Below are 22,480 nucleotides of genomic sequence, written 5' to 3' on the forward strand. Positions count from 1 at the left end.
TTCTTGTCTTGAGGTTTACCTTATGCTAAATTTGTAAATGCTGTATCATGGTTTAAAGGACCGAGCTGGTTGGTAAATAAAGCTAATTGGCCTGTACAAAAGGCGTATATTGCTCCTGTTGAAATTACTGTGACCACCGCTCCAATAGTTTGTCCTCCCTTAGCCATTGATATAAATAGGTATTCTTCTTTACCCAAACTAATCAATGTAACTAAGTTGGTGTTTAAATTTCTAAACAAGATAAATATTTCATATAAGTTTTCACATCCTCTTGAATATTGGATAAAGAGGGTACAGGAGGAAATCTATGGAAATGAGATTAAATTGATGATGGAAAGAAAAATTGTGAAAGGTTCTATAATAGAGAAATTGGGGCTGTATTTAGAGAACAATGTAATTAGGTGCAGAGGTAGGTTACAAAATGCTGAATTGGGTGATTATGCTAAACACCCTATCTTACTGCCCAAAACTCATCATCTAACAAATTTGATTGTTCTAAATGCCCATAAAAATGTAATGCATGGTGGGGTACAAGATACCTTAAATTGTATTAGGGAAACTTTCTGGATTCCACAAGGATGGCAAAGTGTAAAAAGGGTGATTAAATCTTGTGTAATATGTCGCCGTGTGGATGCCAGATCCTATATGTACCCAGGTCCTCCACCATTGCCAAAGGAGCGTGTACAATTAGTGAAACCATTTGATGTAACAGGTGTAGACTGTAGTGGTTCAATAATTTTAACAGGTACGTCAAATGGTGTTCCACTGAAAGTGTATGTTTGTTTGTTCACCTATACTGCTACTAGGGCAGTTCATTTAGAAGTGGCACAGGACTTGTCTGCAGAACAGTTTATACAGCTGTTTCGAAAATTTGCAGCTAGGAGATCCTGTCCGAGGTTGATGATTTCGGATAATGCCACAAATTTTGTAGCAGGTGCTCAACACTTGATAGAATTAAATAATAGTAACGATGTTCAATCTCTGTTAACCCAGCGAGGGTGTACCTGGAAATTTATTACTCCTAGAGCCCCTTGGCAGGGGGGGCTGTACGAAAGACTGATAGGCACAGTGAAGAGGTGTCTCCGCAAAGTACTACACCGGAAGAGAATTAATTTGGAAGAATTTCGTGCAGTGTTAGTGGAGGCAGAAAATCGTATAAATAATAGGCCTCTCTCGTACATGAGTGATACACCTGACGCAGATGTATTAACACCTTCTCACCTAATATGTGGAAGGAAATTGGAAGCTGCCCCTGTCTATAGAGATAATCCGGAAGAAAGTGATGAAGATTACAATGATGTGGCAGTGTTGTGTAATAAATTTAAAATGTTAAATAAAGTAATTGATCATTGGTCTAATGTGTGGCGTAAGGAATATCTTCTTACACTACGTGAACACTTTTATGGTGCGACAGAGGCAGTAAATCGACAGAAAATTCAACCAGGTGACATTGTGTTAATTGACACTGAACGACATCGAACATTGTGGCCTCTGGGCAAAGTATTGACATTGTACCCAGATGCACAAGGTGTTGTCAGGAATGTCAAAGTGTTGTGTCATGGCCAGGAAAGTTTACGCACAATTAATAAATTGATTCCCTTGGAATTAGGTGTTCAATCAAAAGTAAATGAAAATCTGAGGAAAGTGACACGAGTGATATGGAAGATAACGCAGACTAAGTGATGCTGGAAGATGAAATCGTAGTAAGACCTACTAGGAGAACAGCCACTCAAGCCAGAACTGGCTGGAATCATCTCCTAAAGGAAGGAGTAATTTGAATCGTTTAGCAACGAACTCCGGCCGGCCACAGTATGGAAAATACTGTATATATTTTCCAGAAACCTAGGTAGTAGGTTGGTAGACAGCAACCGCCCAGGGAGATACTACCGTCCTGCCAAGTGAGTGTAAAATGAAAGCCTGTAATTGTTTTACATGATGGTAGGATTGCTGGTGTCCTTTTTTCTGTCTCATGAACATGCAAAATTTCAGGTACATCTTGCTATTTCTACTTACACTCAGGTCACACTACACATACATGTACAAGCGTATATATACATACCCCTCTGGGTTTTCTTCTATTTTCTTTCTAGTTCTTGTTCTTGTTTATTTCCTCTTATCTCCATGGGGAAGTGGAACAGAATTCTTCCTCCGTAGGACATGCGTGTTGTAAGAGGCGACTAAAATGCCGGGAAAAAGGGGCTAGTAACCCCTTCTCCTGTATATATTACTAAATTTGAAAGGAGAAACTTTGTTTTTTTCTTTTGGGCCACCCCGCCTCGGTGGGATACGGCCGGTGTGTTAAAAAAAAAAATTCCAGAAATTCAGTATTTATATGTAAATAGATGGCCATACTGTATTTAATAATATTTATATCATAGAAAGCCTGCATCTGTGCAGACGAGACTCACCATCTTGGTTTTGAATTGGATACAATGTTAGTGTAATGGGAAGGAATTTTCGTGCTCTAGAGGTTAAAATTGGGCTGACACCTCTCAAATAGGAGGCGAAATTGTTGGACATGCATTTCTGCATAACTTGAGATATCAGACGACTGGACAAGACAGCTCCAGGAACCTCAGATAAGCTCTCTAGATTTGTGTATAATTCTGGCCAGTGTTTTCATAAATTTAGTTAGTGAGGTTTTTCCTGAGTATTATACAACTTAATATCCAGTCAAATTGGTGAGTGATATTAAGATATATTTTCCTTCTGTTATGCAATTGTGTATATATATAACCATTTATTATTTTTAATATACAGTCCACAAATTTATATATTTACCAGTATTCCTGGTGTATGTATATTTCATTTAATTAATAGGTCCAGAGCAACTTATGGTTATGACAGTGGTAGGTATCGAAGGGGGACATTTTTTGCGACCTAGGTGTCCCAAATTCCTACTTGTCTATGTAACATTGATAAATAATAATTATCTTTGTTATCATTTACTGTTATGTACATAGTTACATTCAGATCAATGCAATTTTCCACTTACCTCAGGGTATTTGACTCCTACTAACTGCGACTCTGAGTACGGGCTCTTAAGAAGTGTTACACCACCCTTCTAGTAACCAACTGATGGTATAACTTAATCATAATTCATCATACAAATTCTAGGTTCTAAATTACTAGCATAAGTTTTCGGCACTTCGAGTGCATGTTTGTCTCGGTCTTACCGATGCACAGAAACTTACATTTCACGGAAGTGTATTGATACACCTTTCTGTGGTTGGATCAAACAACGATCATTGTCTGTTTTTTCATCCTCTTGGAATCTATGGAAATAGTTACAATATTTATTATGGTTTAAGAGGACAAGAGCAACTCTGGGAATGCTTGTGATGAAGGAAGTTCTCGAGAAACACGCCGTCTAGGCTTTCAGTTGGTGACCGCTGTTAATATTTCCCTCAAGTATTGATTTTGATATATGGCATTTTATTTCCAGCAATCCTCCCCCAAGGCCAATTCATCATTAACAGAGTGACGAACAACGTTGTATATAATATGGCTACGACTGTTTATCCTGGGCTGTTGTCATCAACGGCGTACGTCCTGATTAAATTTTCTTGGTGTAACGGACAACTCAGGTGAGATGTTGTATGTAGCACAAAATTACTTGAAAATTTATTTGTATTTCCCCTATAATATATAAATTATAGATCTTAATGGTGTCGTGTCATCGTCGTGAGGTAAGTGGAACATACGAGTACATGGGAAACAGTAGAGGACTTTGGAGGAAACACAGATGCTATCTGATGAGAACTAACTATTTCTATCTAGGTTAGGGACTATCAGAGGTGTGTGTGTACTAGTGGGTCTACTCCTAATTATCTCTAGACCTTTTTCAAGATACTGTGGCTCTGATGAATGAATACTATTGCTATGATTTACACAACCATCCATTCCTACCACTCCGGCCTTCTGAGCTAGTGTGTCCACCACTGCTCTGTTGCCCTCTTCATATTCCTCTCTTGGCCTACTGTAATTCTGCGGCGGGTTGTACATCACTGCAATGACTGTCTAATGTCCCCCAGACTGATTTGCACCCATTTCGTCTATTCTCTCCATTTCTTCAAATCCCGATCGATTTTTAACGAGCAGTGCAACTCCTCCTTCCCCTCTGCTCCCTCTATCTTTCCTCAGGATCTGATATCCGGGTGGAAAGATTGTGTTTGTTACCATCCCAGTGAGTTTCGTTTCTGTGAGTGTTATAATGTCTGGGAAAGTCTCTTTGATTCTTTCACGCCATTCCTAACATTTATTTGTTATTCCATTTGCATTCACATACCAAACCTTCAACTTCATTTGTAAAACTGTGGTCTGAGGAGAATGTACGGGTTGGGGGAGAGGGAAACCTGGCTGGGAACTATGGGAGGTTGTTGTGGGGGTGGAGTTTGTGATGAGATTAATGGGGGAAGTTTGTACAGTGTGTGGGTTTTAGGTTAGATTGTTTAGCTGCATTGAGGCTACTGTTGCTGAGGTCCTTCTGTACGTGGTTATGAGCGAGGTTGAATTTGCTCTTCCTGAGTCTGGGTTCTCCTGCTCATCTCCCTCTTCGCCTCCTGTTCCTGCTTGCATCTTTGTACCTTCTCTTTCAGTTTCTGCCTTTCTTTTTGTGTTCTGTCATGGTCAAGGTACACCCTCCTGTATGTCTCTATGTCCCTTAGTCGTGCTTTCTCCTGCAGGATCCTGTTTCGAGACGATTCTGCTTTGAAAATCTTTGTCCTTACCAAGCTTCATAACTTTGCACTTGCTGGGGTTAAACTACAGAAGCCAGTTGTTGGGCCAGGGTTGCATTCTGTCCTGATCCCGTTGTAATCTTACCTGATCCTCGCTTGTGTTCTCTTCATTAGTTTCACATCATCAGCGAACAGGGACATTTCTGATTCTATTCCTTCCATCATATCATTCACATATACAAGAAACAGTACCAAACCTAGGACTGACCTTTGTGGAACCCTAGTTGACACTCTGACAGCTTATCACGTACCAACACTTGTTCTTTCCTTCATGTCAGGTACTCCCTGATCCATTACAGTGTTTTTCATACTATTGTTGGCTGTTCCTCTAGTCTCTCGCGAGGTACTATGTCAAAAGCCTTCTTACAGTCCAAAAAGATGCAATCTACTCATCCCTCTCTCCTCTGTCTTACTTCAGTTACCTTGTCGAAGAATTCAAGTAGATGTGTGACACAGGATTTCCCATCCCTGAAGCCATGCTGATTGTCATGTATGAGCCCAATCCTTGTTAGGGAATTGCTACAAGCTAAGTTAAAGATTAAATAGTGGACTGGAAAGGGACTTACCTTGAAAGACAGCTTTCGCTTACACAGCTGTCCTTGCAGGCGATTTCTTGAGAAGCTGTCATATGCAATCCCTAAGGGCTGAAAAAGAATTATTATTTAAGTTTAATTACCCCTAGAGTGTGTTATGTCAGTAATTTTATTACTGTATACTGACTGTTGATAATACATACTGATTTGGACTCAAAAGTCCACACCTCACTGCCGACTATAGGATGATTTCAAACCCCCTGTGACACAAGAACTGCACAGTCCCTTGTATGACAAGGTGGTTTAAAACCTACCTTGCTCTTGTAGTGTGAACTATGGTGCTGTATACACCATACTCGGCAGGTATTGGTGACTTGATAGAAGCTGAAGTGTCCTTGGATGTTCACGTCTTCCACAGGCTAGGAATACGCACACTGGTACACTATGTTCCACAAGATTTATCTTTCTTGGTAATGTCATTAAAGAAGCTGATCACACTTCTCTGTAAGTGTTTTGATCTGTTCTTTGAGATACTTTCTGCACAAAAACGCGTGGATCAGTGTTCTTTGTTAGTTATCAGAGCATCAATGTGTCCCTTAGGAGGATTATAAGCAATCTAGCCTGTGGCATCTCCGTCATCCCCCAGTTTCCCGACACACAAAAGAAATGTTTGCCAAACTTCCACTATTAAGCAATGCAGAATGCTTGTATCTTGCTGTCTGGGCATAGACAACAATATACACTATCTTTAACATGGTAATAAAGTGGGTGCAGGATTTTCTTTAATTGTCCTGCTAAGGTAAAAGACTGATTGTCTCTCACTTGAACTGCACTATTTGCAACACTGGTCTCTTACAAAGAAGTCGCATGACCCGTAACTGGTACACGCTGGCAATTACTTGATGTAGCAGTAAACAAGATGCTTGCCACTTCTGAGAAGGCTGGGCCCCTCAGGGCTGAAGGGGGCTCATATCCTCCTCCTGGAGAAATTTTCTCCACAATCCGTATGTGCTCCACCACTTTTCTCTTGATACTCTTCTCCATGACTTTATATACTATATATGCCAGTGACACTGGTCTGTACTTTAATGCTGTCTCTTTTCTTAAAAATTGGAACTACATTTGCTGTTTTCCACACCTCAGGCAGTTGCCCTTTTTCAACAGATTTTTTGACAATTACTACTATCGGTACACACAGTTCCTCCCCTCCCTCTCTCAGAGCCCATGGAGAGATGTTATCTGGGTCCACCACCTCTGAGATATCTAATTCACCTTGCAGTTTCTTCACCTCTTCCTTGGTTATGTGTAGTGTGTCCAGCACTTGGTGGTGCACCATACCACCTAGGTTTGCTGGAAGCATTTCTGTTTCGACTGTGAACATTTCTCTAAATCTTGTGCTAAGCTCATCACATACTTCCTGATCACTCTTTGTGGGCTTTACTTACTTCCTCAACCTGATTACCTGCTTCTTGACTGTTGTTTTTTCTCCTGATGTGAATGTACAACATCTTTGGGTCAGATTTGTTTTTTATGCACTGGGCCTCTCTCCTTATCTATGCATATTCATTTGTGGTTCTTCTGCTGAATTCCTTGTTTTCTTAAGTCTTTTGACTGTCTGTCCCAACTACTGGACCACTATGATAAGGTCCTGGATGCTCTAGAAGACAAACAAAATGCAGATGTAACACACAAACTTTGCAAAAGACTTTGACAAGTGTGACCATGGTGTAATAGCACACAAAATGCATGATAAAGGAATAACAGGAAAAGTTGGTAGATGGATCTATAATTTCCTAACACACAGAACACAAAGAGTAATGGTAAACAGAGTAAAGTCTGAGGCGGTTACAGTGAAAAGCTCTGTTCCACAAGGCACAGTACTCGCTCCAATCTCGTTCCTCGTCCTTATATCTGACATAGGGATGTAAGCCACAGCTCCATGTCTCCCCTTGCAGATGACACCCGAATTTACATGACAGTGTCCTCCATTCAAATCACCGCAAAACTCCAGCCGGACATCAAATTCCAACCTCACAATAGAGCGAAAAACAAATGTGAAAGACCTGGGAGTCATCATGTCAGAGGATCTCACCTTCAAAGACCATAATATTGTATTAGTCGCATCTGCTAGAAAAATGACAGGATGCATAATGTGAACCTTTAAAACTAGGGATGCCAAGCCCATGATGGCACTCTTCAGGTCGCTTGTTCTATCTAGGTGGGAATATTGCTGCACGCTAACAGCACCTTTTAAGGCAGATGAAATTGCTGACCTAGAAAGTGTACACAAAACCTTCACGGCACACATAACTGCTATAAAACACCTCAGTTACTGGAAACGCCTAAAGTTCCTCAACCTGTACTCCCTAGAATGCAGGCGGGAGAGATAAATGATTATATACATGAAAAATCCTAGAGGGATTAGTATCAAACTTGCACACAAAAATCACTCCCTATGAAAGCAAAAGACTCGGCAGACTATGCAACATCCCCTTCCCCCTGGCTGTCTTCAAGCAGGCACTGGACAAGCACCTAAAGTCGGTGCCTGACCGCCCGGGCTGTGGTTCGTACGTTGGGTTGTTTGCGGCTAACAGTAACAGCCTGGTTGATCATGCACTGATACACCATGAGGCCTGGTCACAGACTGGGCCGCGGGGTCACTCTTGGATTTTTCCTCTTTACCCCTCCAGTTAAACCATGGGCTCACTCTGGTCTTTCCATTTTTCCTGTCACCCCTTGGTATGAACTTCTCTTCTACCTCCTTGCACTTTGTGGTCCCTTGATCCCTCTAGTTCTCTTTCCCACTGCACTTTACCATAAAAATCTCCCAATTACCTAAACCTGAAAACTAAAAACAGATGACCAAAGTTCATAAATTACTTAATAAACTACATTGTAGTATAAATACCTACCCAAAACAATACTGCCTAACACCCAATTGTAGAATTATCATTCTGTAAACTACTTTCAACAACTCAAAATGCTATATTCCCATAATATAATTTAATATTTACTATTATATACAAAACCTACAAAATACTTTCAATTTGTCCAAATGTAATGTCCCCAGATTGTAATTTGTGTAAACTTACTGTCTACTATAAATAAAACAGATGTACAACTTAACAAACTATGATCAGTTTCTCTAGTATTGAGTAGTCTGTAAGCCATTAACTGTAGTCTGCCTATAATGCAAGGCATGATAGTGGCTCCCTTTACACTGCAAATCATTGTTGTAATACATAATCTCAATGTACTCTTGCAAGGAAATAAAAATTTGTATTTGTTGAATCACCTCATTCCTGTTAGTCGCTTTTTTTAAGTTTGGCGTCTCCCATTCCTTCTCATGTTGCTTCATTCTCCATCGTTAACTCTACAAGGTATTCGAAACTCAGGACCACAGGGTCACTAGGGCCAAAGGGCCTTTCATGTGTAATAACCCCTATGTCTGAACTGTTCAAATTGAATACCAGGTCCTGCCATGCTGGAACATCTGCTCTCTCTCTGGTTGTATCCATAACATGTTGTTGCATGAAGTTTTCCAATGCTGTCTCCAGCATCTTAGCCCTCCACGTTTCTGGTCCCCCAAGTGGCTCTAGGTTTTCCCACTCAATCTTGTGATTGAAATCCCCCAAGATGAGTAACTTCGTCTTACCCATGAGGGTCCTTCTAGCTACCTCGGTTGATTTTATTAACCATTGCTTTATTGTTCTCATCATACTCTTGTCTTGGTCTCTTGCTGTTCACTGGTAGGTTATACGTTACTGTCATCACTTTTGGACCCTCTGATCTGAAGCATTCCTACTATGAAGTCATCTGCTTCTCTTCTTTCCAATCCTCTCATTTCTTCAAAATTCCACTGATTTTTATTGAGAAGTACAGCTTCTCCTTACCTTCTGTTCCCTTTATCTTTCCTCAGGATCTGATATACACTTGGTAAGATAGAATTTTTTATCAGCCTTGTGAGTTTTATCTCTGTGAGTGCTGTGAAGTCCAGGGATGCCTCAATGATTCGTTCTTGCCACTCCTCAATCTTATTTGTTATTCTGTCTGATTTGGTGTACTATTCCTTCAGCTTCCTTTCCTTTTGAGAGGTGGGAGGGGTTGGTGGAGACTAGGGGTGTGGAAGGCAGTGTGGGATATTATAAAAGGGTATTGTGATGGTGGTATTAGTGCTGGGGGGTAGGGCTGTGGAGGGTGATTTATTTCAGGATATTCTGTTTGGTTGGTAAAGGGTGGTAGGGGCTGAGAGGGTTCTGTGAGCATTTGTGTTTGGTCTCTTTTACCTTCCACCGGTGTCTTCTTACTCTCACTCTTAGTTGTTCCCATTCTTTTTGTGTTCTGTTAGAGTAGAGGTACACTCACGGATATTCTCAGTTCTTTAACAGTGGTTTCTGTTATAGTATCCTGTTTTGTGCCACTTCTGTCTTGAATGTCAAATTGACTGGGCGATTTTTTTTCCCCTCAAATATCCCCCAAAGATGTGAAAATTTGTTTCCTGGCACACATTCTTCACTCCAGTTATTGCGATGATTCTCTCCACCTCTTTTTACTCCCAATGTCTTCTTTCATCATAGGCTGTCCCTTCAGCCTCCTGAAACCCATGAATAATTATTGACCTCTCCCTCTTTTCTTCCCCTTTCTTTTAACTCCATGTCTCTAGATCAAATTTAAACACCTCCTTTATGTTTCACCCATCATCTCCTAGATAACCCGGTGACCTGATGTTACTTCTGCATGGGAATCCTTACCTCCTTCCCCCTGTCCATTGGTGTTTCTATATTTACCACCTTGCTCCTTTCGGTCCTCATCTTTGTATCTTGCCTCAGTACCTCCATTTCTTCCTCCAGGCTCTGTATCTTTGTCTAAGCAGCTACAGCTCATAACTCCCACTTCTTGCTCTCTTCAGATATATTCTCCAACATTGCATTGAAAAGCTTGTTTAGCCGTCTTTTTCCATTCCTTTTCCATTTGGCTTTTGAGTCCTTCTGTCCATTCTTCTTTCTCAGACCAGCCATCATCATTTTTCATGCTTCTACATCCTCTCTTTTGAGATCTCATTTTTTTTTATCCTGTTAGGATGCTTCAGTTTCTGCAGTCTGTAAACTTTGTGAGGTGTGTGTGTGTGTGTGTGTGTGTGTGTGTGTGTGTGTGTGTGTGTGTGTGTGTGTGTGTGTGTGTGTGTGTGTGTGTGTGTGTGTGTGTGTGTGTGTACTCACCTAGTTGAGGTTGCAGGGGTAGAGTCCTAGCTCCTGGCCCTGCCTCTTCACTCGTCGCTACTGGGTCACTCTCCCTGAACCATGAGCTTTATCATACCTCTGATTAAAGCTATGTATGGATCCTGCCTCGACTACATCACTTCCCAAACTATTACACTTCCTGACTACTCTGTGCTGAAGAAATACTTCCTAACATCCCTGTGATTCATCTGTGCCTTCAACTTCCAACTGTGTCCCCTTGTTGCTGTGTCCCATCTCTGTCCTCCAGTGTCGTCAGGTCGATTTCCCTCAACCTCTCCTCGTAGGACACGCCCCTTAGCTCTGGGACTAGTCTTGTTGCAAACCTTTGCACTTTCTCTAGTTTCTTTACGTGCTTGACTAGGTGTGGGTTCCAAACTGGTTCCTCATATTCCAATATTTGCCTAACATTCACGATGTACAGGGTCCTGAACGATTCCTTATTAAGATGTCGGAATGCTGTTCTGAGGTTTGCTAGGTGCCCATATGCTGCAACAGTTATTTGGTTGATGTGCACCTCAAATGTGCTGGTGTTATACTCACCCCAAGATCTTATTCCTTGAGTGAGGTTTGTAGTCTCTGGCCCACTAGACTGTACTCCGTCTGCGGTCTTCTTTGCCCTTCCCCAATCTTCATGACTTTGCACTTGGTGGGGTTGAACTCCAGGAGCCAATTGCTGGACCAGGTCTACAGCCTGTCCAGATCCCTTTATAGTTCTGCCTGGTCTTCGATCGAATGAATTCTTTTCATCAACTTCACGTCATCTGCAAACAGGGACACTTCAGAGTCTGTGTGTGTGTGTGTGTGTGTGTGTGTTAGTTAGTTGCCATTTTGTCCTAGGCACATGTCGATTAGACACTAGGCCTGCTGTACGTGTGTTTGAGTATGTACTCACCTAATTGTGGTTGCAGGGGTCGAGTTACAGCTACTGGCCCATCCTCTTTGCAGGTTGCTACTGGGTCTGTGACTGATCTGAGTCTTCAGTTTTCGACTGTGACCCTTTGTTGGTGTGTCCTATCTCGGGAACATCTTGTCCCTGTTCACCTTGTCCAGCCCTTTCGGTATTTTTTATGTTATCATGACCTCCCTGTCCCTCTTGCCCTCCAGTGTCGTCAGGTTGATTTCCTTTAACCTCTCATTGTAGGACATGGCCATTAACTCTGGGACTAGTCTAGTTGAAAACCACTGCACTTTTTTTAATTTCCTGACGTGCTTGGCCAGGTGTGGGGTTCCAAACACGTGCTGCATACTCCAATGAAGGCCTGATGTACAGGGCGTACAGAGCCCTGGACGACTCCTTACTGAGATGTTGGAATGCTTTTCTTAGGTTTACTAGTCGCCCGTATGCCGTAGCAGTTATGTGGTTGATGTGCACATCAGGTGTTACACTCATCCCAGGATCCTTTTCCTTGAGTGAGGTTTGTAGTCTTTGGCCCCTAGACTGTACTCTGTCCATGGTCTTCTTTGGCCTTCCTCGATCTTCATGACTTTGCACTTGGTGTGGGTTGAACTCCAGGAATAAGTTTTTAGACCAGGCCTAAAGCCTGTCCAGATCCCTTTGTAGTCCTGTCTGAATCTTTTCCAATTGTATTCCCCTCATTAACTTAATATCGTCTGCAGACAGCAACACTTCTGAGTTTATTTCTTCTATCATGTCATGCACATATACCAGAAGCAGGACCAGTCCTAGGACTGACCCCTGTGGAACCCCGCTCGTCATAGGCTCCCACTCTGACATCTCGTCACGTTCTATGACTCCATGATGTCTTCCCGTCAGGTATTCTCTGATCCATTTCAGTGCCTTCCCTGTTATACCTCCCTGGTCCTCCAGCTTTTGCAGCAGTTATTTGGCAGATGTGCACCTCAGTAGAAGTGCCTGGTATGATGCTCACCCCAAGATCCTTTTCCTCGAGTGAGTTTGGCAGCCTTTGACCTCCTAGGCTTTACTTTGTCTGCGGCCGTCTTTGTACTTCCCCAAACTTCATGACTCTGCATTTGCTGGGGTTAAACTTCAGGATCTATTTGTCGGACCAGGCTTGTAGCCTGTCCAGTTTTCCTTACAGGCTTACCTGATCCTCGTCCACTTGTATTCTTCTCATTAGCTTCACATTGTCTGCAAGCAGAGATACCTCTGAATCTATCCCTTCTGTCATGTCATACACATATACTTAAAACATCACTAGAGCCAGGATTGACCCTTGTGGAACCCCGTTCGACACATGCACCCACTTTGACACCTTTTCACTTACCAGCACACATTGTTTCTTTCCTGTTAGCATACCCTGGTTCACTGCAGTACTTTCCCTGCTATTCCTGCCTGCTCTTTTAGCTTTACAACCAGTCTTTTGTGTGGTACTGTATCAAAAGCCTTTTTACAGTCCAAGAAGATTCATTCTGCCCATCCCTCTCTCTCATGTCTTATTTCTGTTACCTTATCGTAGAACTCCAGACTAACAATATGGCTTCCCTGAAGCCATATTGGTAGTCATGTATGAGCCCACTTCTTTCTAGGTGCTCTACCACCTGATAATCTTGTTACGAAAATATTTTGGAGCCTACGGGGGTAAAAGCCTTGTCTAGGGGCACATACAAATTTTTAAAAATATATAAACAACCCTAGGGACACAAAGAAACGTCACAAAAGCACTAAACTTGAGGGCTGATTGCTAGGAAGGATATAAACTCACCTTCATAAAATATATTAATTAATAACACTATATACAACACAAAACCTGCCTACACCACTTCACACACCTAACAGAATTCACTAATACACTACTACTAGTTATTTAAAGTTAGGCCAAATAAAATATTATAATGAAAACCAATTGCTAAACCCACAAGGTTCATATCAATGTTTTAAGAATATAAAACATTAATGGCATCTGTAGATCGCCAGACTTCGCTGCCGGCCTCTAGCCTACTGCAATTTCCGCTAATCACAGGACAAATTAAGATTACAAAAAATATTTGCAAGAACAATTTATGGCCTATGTTACGCAGAAAGTGGGTTATCCTGGGGCTTAAGGGCCTTGTCTAAGGGCAAATGTAGAAGTTACACACATCTCATGCCCAACTAGGCCTCCCAGTGCTATCCCAGTCAAAACAGAATGCGCTAAACCAGCAATTACTGCATCAGTGGGCTGGTTATCAGAGGGATCACGCAAAATTCCGATTTAGGAAAATATACATTTATTATTAACAATATGTACACACACTAGAAAAACACCCTAACATTTCTCTTAGCCTAAAGACCCAAATAAAGGAACATAAAGAGTCGGCATCTGGAGAGTCGCAGCTAAATGAACAAACACTGGATGCATGGGGTGGCTCCCCGGGGACACCACATGTCCTACACTATTCTACTCTCCTGCCGAAAACGTTATCCAAATTCACCAGCTCTCACTCAGCTAATAGAGCCCTGACCACGTCAGAGCCCCGCTGAGCCGACTGGTAAGCAATAAAGTAGCCTTTGGCGCGGGTTTCCTAAACAAAAGGAGTACAAAAACTTAGCTCAAGTACACAGAGTCTGGACAGCATCTTTCACCATGCCCCTCACCACACGGCTGCCCCAAGCCAAGCTCACAGCTGCCATGCCCCTACACCGTTGGAAAATAAATCCTTGCAAGATTTCCCACATTCCACAGTTTAAAATAGTGGACCCCCGCCTAACGATCAGTTCCCAATTCAACCAATTATGTAAGTGTATTTTTGTAAGTGCTTTTGTAGGTGTATTTTTGGGGTTCTGAAACGGACTAATCTAATTTACAATATTTCTTATGGGAACAAATTCGGTCTATAACGGCACCCGAACAGACTTCTGGATTGAAATAATATCGTTAGGCCTAATATTAATTAGTAATTTATGGTTTACATTTATCCATAGTTCATACATTATAATTTACAATTATGTTTATAAAATTATGGCATACTTCTCCACATATTTTCATGCAATGCAGAACCCTGCATAACATCCCCACCCCTAGACCACACGTCTCACTCTGCTACTGGGATCCACATGGACAACACTAGGCAAAAGTGACAAAAAAAATAGAAACTCTACCCTGAGGTCCTAGGCAGTGAGGCAAACATTATAACAGGAGGATTACCACCATACAGTCATGGCCTTTTGTTACTACAAATACTAGACTGCGGACATGTGAAACTCGCCACACATAAAAGTGATCAAGTTTTATGCCAAACGAACCCACAGTCACGCTCTTAAGGCAACTATGTTGGGAAAATACATCATCACAACACAGTGCTGACCGGCCAAGCACTGGCCTTGATGCATTTTACCCAAATACATCAAATTTTTATGCTAATGAGTTAACTTTGTACATAAGCAACCCTGAGAAGTGCTGTTTAGTTACATAACACAAATGCTGAGTATGTTGCAATATAGGTCAAAATGTAGGTGACACCAAAAAAAAAAAAAAAGAAATTTAAACAGTAACACTTTCCAGGAGGAGGGAAAAGAAAAAGAAAAATTTTACATATTTAATTCTACTTAGAAAGAAGCATCACATTTTCACCCTATCTCATAGCAATCTTTAGTAAACAAAACTGGTTCTTCATGAAACACCTCTGTGAGAATCAGGAGAGCACAGGAGAGGAAAATATCAGGTTCCCAAAAACCCGGGTAAAGAGTCACGTAAATTGTTGGCGGGACTGTGGCCATAAAACACTGGAGTCATAACTGAAGACCCTCAAAAGGTGGACCTTCCAGGCCGGCACCTTCATGTCATTCCAAGACCCTGGAATCACACCAGTGATCAAACAAAAACAAAAAAATTAAAGAGTCCTGGAAAATCTAAACACCTCGGATCACGAGACATGACCCAAAAAAAGGTGGAGGGCATCACCGCCAGCCCCACATTCGCCAAAACTTTAGGTCCAACAGCCCCTATACCAACATAAAACACAGGTGAGGCATACCACCCAACACCTAAAGAAACATCGCATTCCTTACCTAGGAATGGCGCCTGATATGATTTTCCTCAAAACACACACACAAGGGAATTCTGATACCTCCAACTCCAGCTCAACGCGCCCTTCTTCTTTTGGTGATCCAAAGTTCTATCTACTCGTCTACCGCAAATCACTGCAAAATAAGAACAGATAAGTGATCTATACACTACATCATGTACATTATTTATATACATTATTCTCCGTTCCTTTCACGTAATGAATCACCAGATTTAGAAGAATCTCAGAAAAAAATAAAAGTCATAAAGGAAATTGAAAAAAAATAAGAATACTTCTCCTCTTATGCCAAATCTAAGGGTAAAACAACATCCAGTATTGGGTCCCTGCTTAGGCGAGATGAGACCTAAACAGATGACAGCAAAGAAATGAGTGAGATACTAAAGTCCCAATTCATCGAGCCGCTGCCCAGACTAACGGTCGACAATCCAAATAAATTCTTTATAAACGAGACCCAAAATTTGGTCATCTCAAAATTCTCTGATATTATCTTAACACCACAAGACTTTGAAAAGGCAATAAATGTCATGCCCATGCACTCTGCCCCAGGACCGGACTCATGGATCTCCGTGTTCATTAAGAACTGCAAGAAGCCCTTGTCACATGCCTTCATCATTCTATGGAGAGAGAGCATGGACGCAGGGGTCATCCCACACTCACTAAAAACAACAGATATAGCCCACCTCTACAAAGGCGACATTAAAGCAATTGCAAAGGACTACAGACCGATAGCACTAACATCCTATATCATAAAAATCTTTGAAAGGGTTCTAAGAAGCAAGATCGCCAACCGCCTAGATACCCATCAGTTACACAATCCAGAGCAACACGGGTTTAGAGCAGGTCGCTTCTGCCTGTCCCAGCTACTGGACTACTATGACAAGGTCGTGGATGCTATAGAGGATAAACAAAATGCAAATGTAGTATACACAGACTTTGCGACCTCGAGTAATAGAGCACAAAATGCGTGATAAAGGAATAACAGGAAAAGTTGGTAGATGGATCTATAACTTCCTAACAAATAAAACACAAAGAGTATTACTAAACATAGTAAAGTCTGAGGCAGCTACGGTGAAAAGCTCTGTTCCACAAGGCACAGTACTCACTCCCATCCTATTCCTCATCCTCATATCTGAAATAGACAGATATGTAAGCCACAGCTCCATGGCTTCCTTGCGGTTGACACCTGAATTACCTTGACAGTGTCCTCCATCAAAGACACCGCAAGACTTTAAGAGGACATTAACCAAATTTTCAAATGGGCCAGTCAAAAAATTATGGAGTTCAATGATGAGTTATTTCAACTACTCAGATATGGAAAACTTGAGGAAATTAAAACAGTATCAGGGTAAACAACAAATTCTAACCATACAATAAGAGCGAAAAAGTAATGTGAAGGACTTGGGAGTGATAATGTCATAGGATCTCACTCTTAAAAACCACAACTATGTATCAACTGCAATGATAGGATGGATAATGAGAACTTTCAAAACTAGGGATGCCAAGCCCATGATGGTTCTCTTCAAATCGTTTGTTCTTTCTAGGCTAGAATACTGCTTTACACTAAGGCAGGCAAAATTGCTGACCTAGAGAGTGTGCAAAGAACTTTAATGGCACACATAAGTACGATAAAGCACCTTAATTACTGGGAAAAGTTGAAAGCCTTGATTAGTATTCCCTGAAATACAGGCGAGAAAGATACATGATAATATACACTTGGAAAATCCTAGAGGGAATAGTACCAAACGTGCACATGAAAATCACTCCTTATGATAACAAAAGACTCGGCAGGAGATGTAACATTCCCCCAGTGAAAAGCAGAGGCGCCACGAGTACACTGAGAGACAACACAATAAGTGTCAGAGCCAAAGACTGCTCAACTGCCTCTCAGCATTCATAAGGGGGATTACCAATAGACCCCTGGCTGTCTTAAAGAAGGCACTGGACAGGCACCTAAAGTCAGTACCTGACTAGCCGAGCTGTGGTTCGTACGTGAGTTTGCGTGCGGCCAGCAGTAACAGCCTGGTTGATCAGACCCTGATCCACCATGAGACCAGGTCTCAGACCGGGGTGTAGGGCTGTTGAACCCCGAAACCTACTCCAGGTATGCACTGTAAATACTCCATATTACAAATGTATTGTAACAGTGCAGTATCCTTTACAATACTTCTCTATAACTTTACATATTTTATTTGTCAGTTGCACAGGTCTGTAGTTTAGTGCTGTCTGTCTGTCTTCTTTCTTTAAAACTGAGACTATGTTTGCTGTCTTCAACACCTCAGGCAGTTACCCTGTTTCAATAGATTTATTGAAGATTATTGTAAGTGGCACACATAGTGCATCTCCCAGGACCTATGGAGAGATGTTATCCGGGCACACCGCCTTCGAGGCATGCGTGTACGACACTTACTGGTGCAGTGTGTCCGACACTTGCTGGTGAACCCTACTTCCTCAGTTAGCTGGAAGCCTCTCTGTCTCCTCTGCGAATTCCTCCCTGAATCTTGAGCTGAGTTCCTCACATACTTCCTGGTTGCTTCCTGTAAGTTCCCTCCTTCTTATCTAGTCCTTGACTGTTGTTTACCTCTTGATGTGGCTGTTGTACAACATTGAGTCAGATTTGACTTTTGAAGTTATATCATTCTTGTGTTGCCTCAGGGCCTCTCTCTTCATCCATGCATACTCATTTCTGGCTCTTCAGCTCAGCTCCTTGCTTTCCTGAGTCCTTTGCCTTCTATACTTTTCCCATACTCCAAACATATGCTTTTGGTTTCTCAACACCTCCGGGTCAACCATGGGCTCACTCTGATCTTCCCACTGTTTCTGTTCTTCCTTGGGACGAAATTCTCCTCTGCCTCCCTTCACTTTGCGGTCAAGTGTTCCATCATTTCGTTTACTGTCATCTCTTCTTCCTTTCTTACCCACTGCACCTCATGCTGCAATTGCAACATATGTGTGTAGTTGCCTTTTCTGAAGTTTGGTTTCTCCCATCCTTTTCGCGCTACCTCACTTATTATTATCTCTATTTTGTATTCGAAACTCAGGACCACGTAATCACTAGGGCAGAGGGAAGACTCGTGTGATTTTCCCTATATCTGAAATGTCGAAAGTGAATGCAAAGTCCAGCCTTGCTGGTTCATCGTCCCCTCTTTCTTTGGTTGTGTCCCTAGCATGCTAGTACATGAAGCTTTCCAGCACCGTCTCCAGCATCTTGGTTCTTAATGTCTCCTGTGTATCCTGTGCGTGTGTGTATAAGCAATTTTTTCTTAGTCACTGCTCACATTCATCCAGTGCTACCTATCACTGCTTACATTCAGTGTTACCTATCACTACTCATATTCATCCAGGGCTACCTATCACTATTCACATTTATCAAGGGCTACCAGTCACTACTCACATTCATCGAGTGCTACCTATCAGTACTCACATTCATCCAGTGCTACCTATCACTACTCACATTCACCAAGTGCTACCTATCACTACCCACATTTATCCAGTGCTACCTATCAATACTCATATTCATCCAGTGCTACCTGTCACTACTCACATTCATCGAGTGCTACCTATCATTACTCACATTCATCCAGTGCTACCTATCACTACTCACATTCATCCAGTGCTACCTATCAAAACTCACATTCATCCAGTGCTACCTACCACTACTCACATTCATCCAAGGCTACCTATCACTATACACATTCATCCAGTGCTACCTATCACTACTCACATTCATCCAGTGCTACATGTCGCTACTCACATTCATCCCATGCTACCTATCACTATACACATTCATCCAGTGCTACCTTTCACTGCTCACATTCATCCAGTGCTACCTATCACTACTCACATTCATCCAGTGCTACCTATCACTACTCACATTCATCCAGGGCTATCTATCACGACTCACATAAATCCAGGTCTACCTATCACTACTCATACTCATCCAGTGCTACATGTCACTACTCACATTCATCAAGTCCTACCTATCACTACTCACATTCATCCAGGGCTAACTTTCACTATTCACATTCTTCCAGGCCTATCTATCACTACTCACATTCATCCAGGGCTACCTATCACTACTCACATTCACCTAGGGGTACCTATCGCTACTCACATTCATTTAGGGCTACTTATCACTACTCACATTCATCCAGGGCTACCTATCACTACTCACATTCATCCAGGCCTATCTATTACCACTCGCATTCATCCAGGGCTACCTATCACTACTCACATTCATCCAGTGCTACCTATCACTACTTATATTCGTCCAGCATTACCTATCACTACTCACATTCATCCAGGGCTACCTATCACAACTCAATTCCTATCAATACTCACATTCATCCAGTGCTACCTATCACTACTCACATTCATCCAGGGCTATCTATCACGACTCACATAAATCCAGGACTACCTATCACTACTCACATTAATCCAGTGCTATATGTCGCTACTCATATTGATCCAGGGCTACCTATCACTACTCACATTCATCCAGTGCTACCTAAAACTACTCACATTCATCCAGGCCTATCTAATACCAATCGCATTCATCCAGGGCTACCTATCACTACTCACATTCATCCAAGGCTACCTATCACTACTCACATTCATCCAGTGCTACCTATCACTACTCACATTCGTCAAGCATTACCTATCACTACTCACATTCATCCAGGGCTACCTATCACTACTCACATTCATCCAGTGCTACCTATCACCACTCACATTCATCCAGTGCTATCATTACTCACATTCATCCAGTGCTACCTATCACTATTCACATTCATCCAGGGCTAGCTATCACTACTCACACTCATCCAGTGCTACATGTCACTACTCACATTCATCAAGTGCTACCTATCACTACTTACATTAATTTAGGGCTACCTATCACTATTCACATTCATCCAGGCATATCCATCACTACTCACATTCATCCAGGGCTACCTATCACTACTCACATTCATCCAGGGCTATCTACCACTACTCACATTCATCCAGGGCTACCTATCACTACTCACATTCATCCAAGGCTACCTATCACTATTTACATTCATCCAGTGCTACCTATCACTACTCACATTGGTCCAGTATTACCTATCACTACTCACATTCATCCAGGGCTACCTATCACTACTAACATTCATCCAGTGCTACCTATCACTACTAACATTCATCCAGTGCTACCTATCACTACTCACTTTCATCCAGTGCTACCTATCACTATTCACATTCATCCAGGGCTACCTATCGCTACTCACATTCATCCAGTGCTTCCTATCACTACTCACATTCATCCAGTGCTACCTATCACTACTCACATTCACCCAGCGCTACCTATCACTATTCACATTCATCCAGGGCTGCCTATCACTACTCACATTCATTCAGGGCTACCTATCACTTCTCACATTCATCCAGTGCTACCTATCACTACTCACATTCACAAAGTGCTACCTATTACTACTCACATTCATCCAGTGCTACCTACCACTACTCACATTCCTCCAGAGCTACCTATCACTACTTACATTCATCCAGTGCTACCTATCACTATTCACATTCATCCAGGGCTACTTATCAATACTCACATTCATCCAGTGCTACCTAACATTACTCGCATTCATCCAGTGTTAACTATCACTAATCACATTCAACCAGTGCTACCTATCACTATTCACATTCATCCAGTGCTACCTACCACTACTCACATTCCTCCAGAGCTACCTATCACTACTTACATTCATCCAGTGCTACCTATCACTATTCACATTCATCGAGGGCTACCTATCACTACTCACATTCATCCAGTGCTACCTATCACTACTCACATTCATCCAGTGCTATCTCTACTCACATTCGTCCAGGGCTACTTATCACTACTCACAATCATCAAGTGCTGCCTATCACTACCCACATTCATCCAGGGCTACATATCACTACTAACATTCATCAAGTGATACCTATCACTACTCATATTCATCTAGGGCTACCTATCACTACTCACATTCATCCAGTGCTGCCTATCACTACTCACATTCATCCAGGGCTATCTACTACTACTCACATTCATCCAGGGCTACCTGTCGCTACTCACATTCATCCAGGGCTACCTATCACTACTCATATTCATCCAGTGCTACTTATCACTACTCACATTAATCCAGTTCTACCTATCACCACTCACATTCATCCAGGGCTACCTATCCCTTCTCACATTCATCCACTGATACCTGTCATTGTTCACATTCAGCCAGAGCTACCTATCACTACTCACATTCTTCCAGGGCTACCTATCACTACTCACTTTCAACCAGTGCTACCTATCACTACTCACATTCGTCCAGTGCTACCTATCACTACTCACATTCATTCAATGCTACCTATCAATAAACACATTCATCCAGGGCTAGCTATCTCTACTCACATTCATTCAAACAGTGCTACCTATCACTACTCACATTCATCCACTGCTACCTATCACTACTAACATTCATCCAGTGCTACCTATCACTACTCAAATTCATCCAGGGCTACCTATCACTACTCACATTCATCCAGAGCAACCTATCACTACTAACATTCATCCAGTGCTACCTATCACTACTCACATTCATCCAGTGCTACCTATCACTACTCACATTCATCCAGTGCTACCTATCACTACTCACATTCATCCACTGCTACCTATCACTACTCACATTCATCCAGGGCTACCTATCACTACTCACATTCATCCTGGGCTACCTATCACTACTCACATTCATCCAGGGCTACCTGTCACTGCTCATTTATTCATCCAGTGCTTCCTATCATTGCTCATATTCACCCTGTGCTATCTATCACTGCTCACATTCATCCAGTGCTACCTATCACTACTCACATTCATCCAGTGCTACCTATCACTACTAACATTCATCCAGAGCTACCTATCACTTCTCATATTCATTCACTGCTTCCTGTCACTGCTCACATTCAT

The 22,480-nt window shown here is 42.0% G+C and overlaps 1 protein-coding gene across 1 annotated transcript in view; it reads left to right on the forward strand.

Annotated features, from left to right (window-relative positions):
* Positions 1–22,480, forward strand: part of LOC128704258 (uncharacterized) — a 153,235-nt gene that overhangs the window by 118,131 nt on the left and 12,624 nt on the right. The window contains exon 6 of the mRNA XM_070091744.1: positions 3,446–3,587. Coding sequence (XP_069947845.1) covers positions 3,446–3,587 — 142 coding nt within the window. The remainder of the gene's footprint in view (positions 1–3,445; positions 3,588–22,480) is intronic.

The sequence above is a fragment of the Cherax quadricarinatus genome, chromosome 37 (assembly GCF_038502225.1).
Source record: "Cherax quadricarinatus isolate ZL_2023a chromosome 37, ASM3850222v1, whole genome shotgun sequence".
NCBI classification, from domain to species: domain Eukaryota; kingdom Metazoa; phylum Arthropoda; class Malacostraca; order Decapoda; family Parastacidae; genus Cherax; species Cherax quadricarinatus.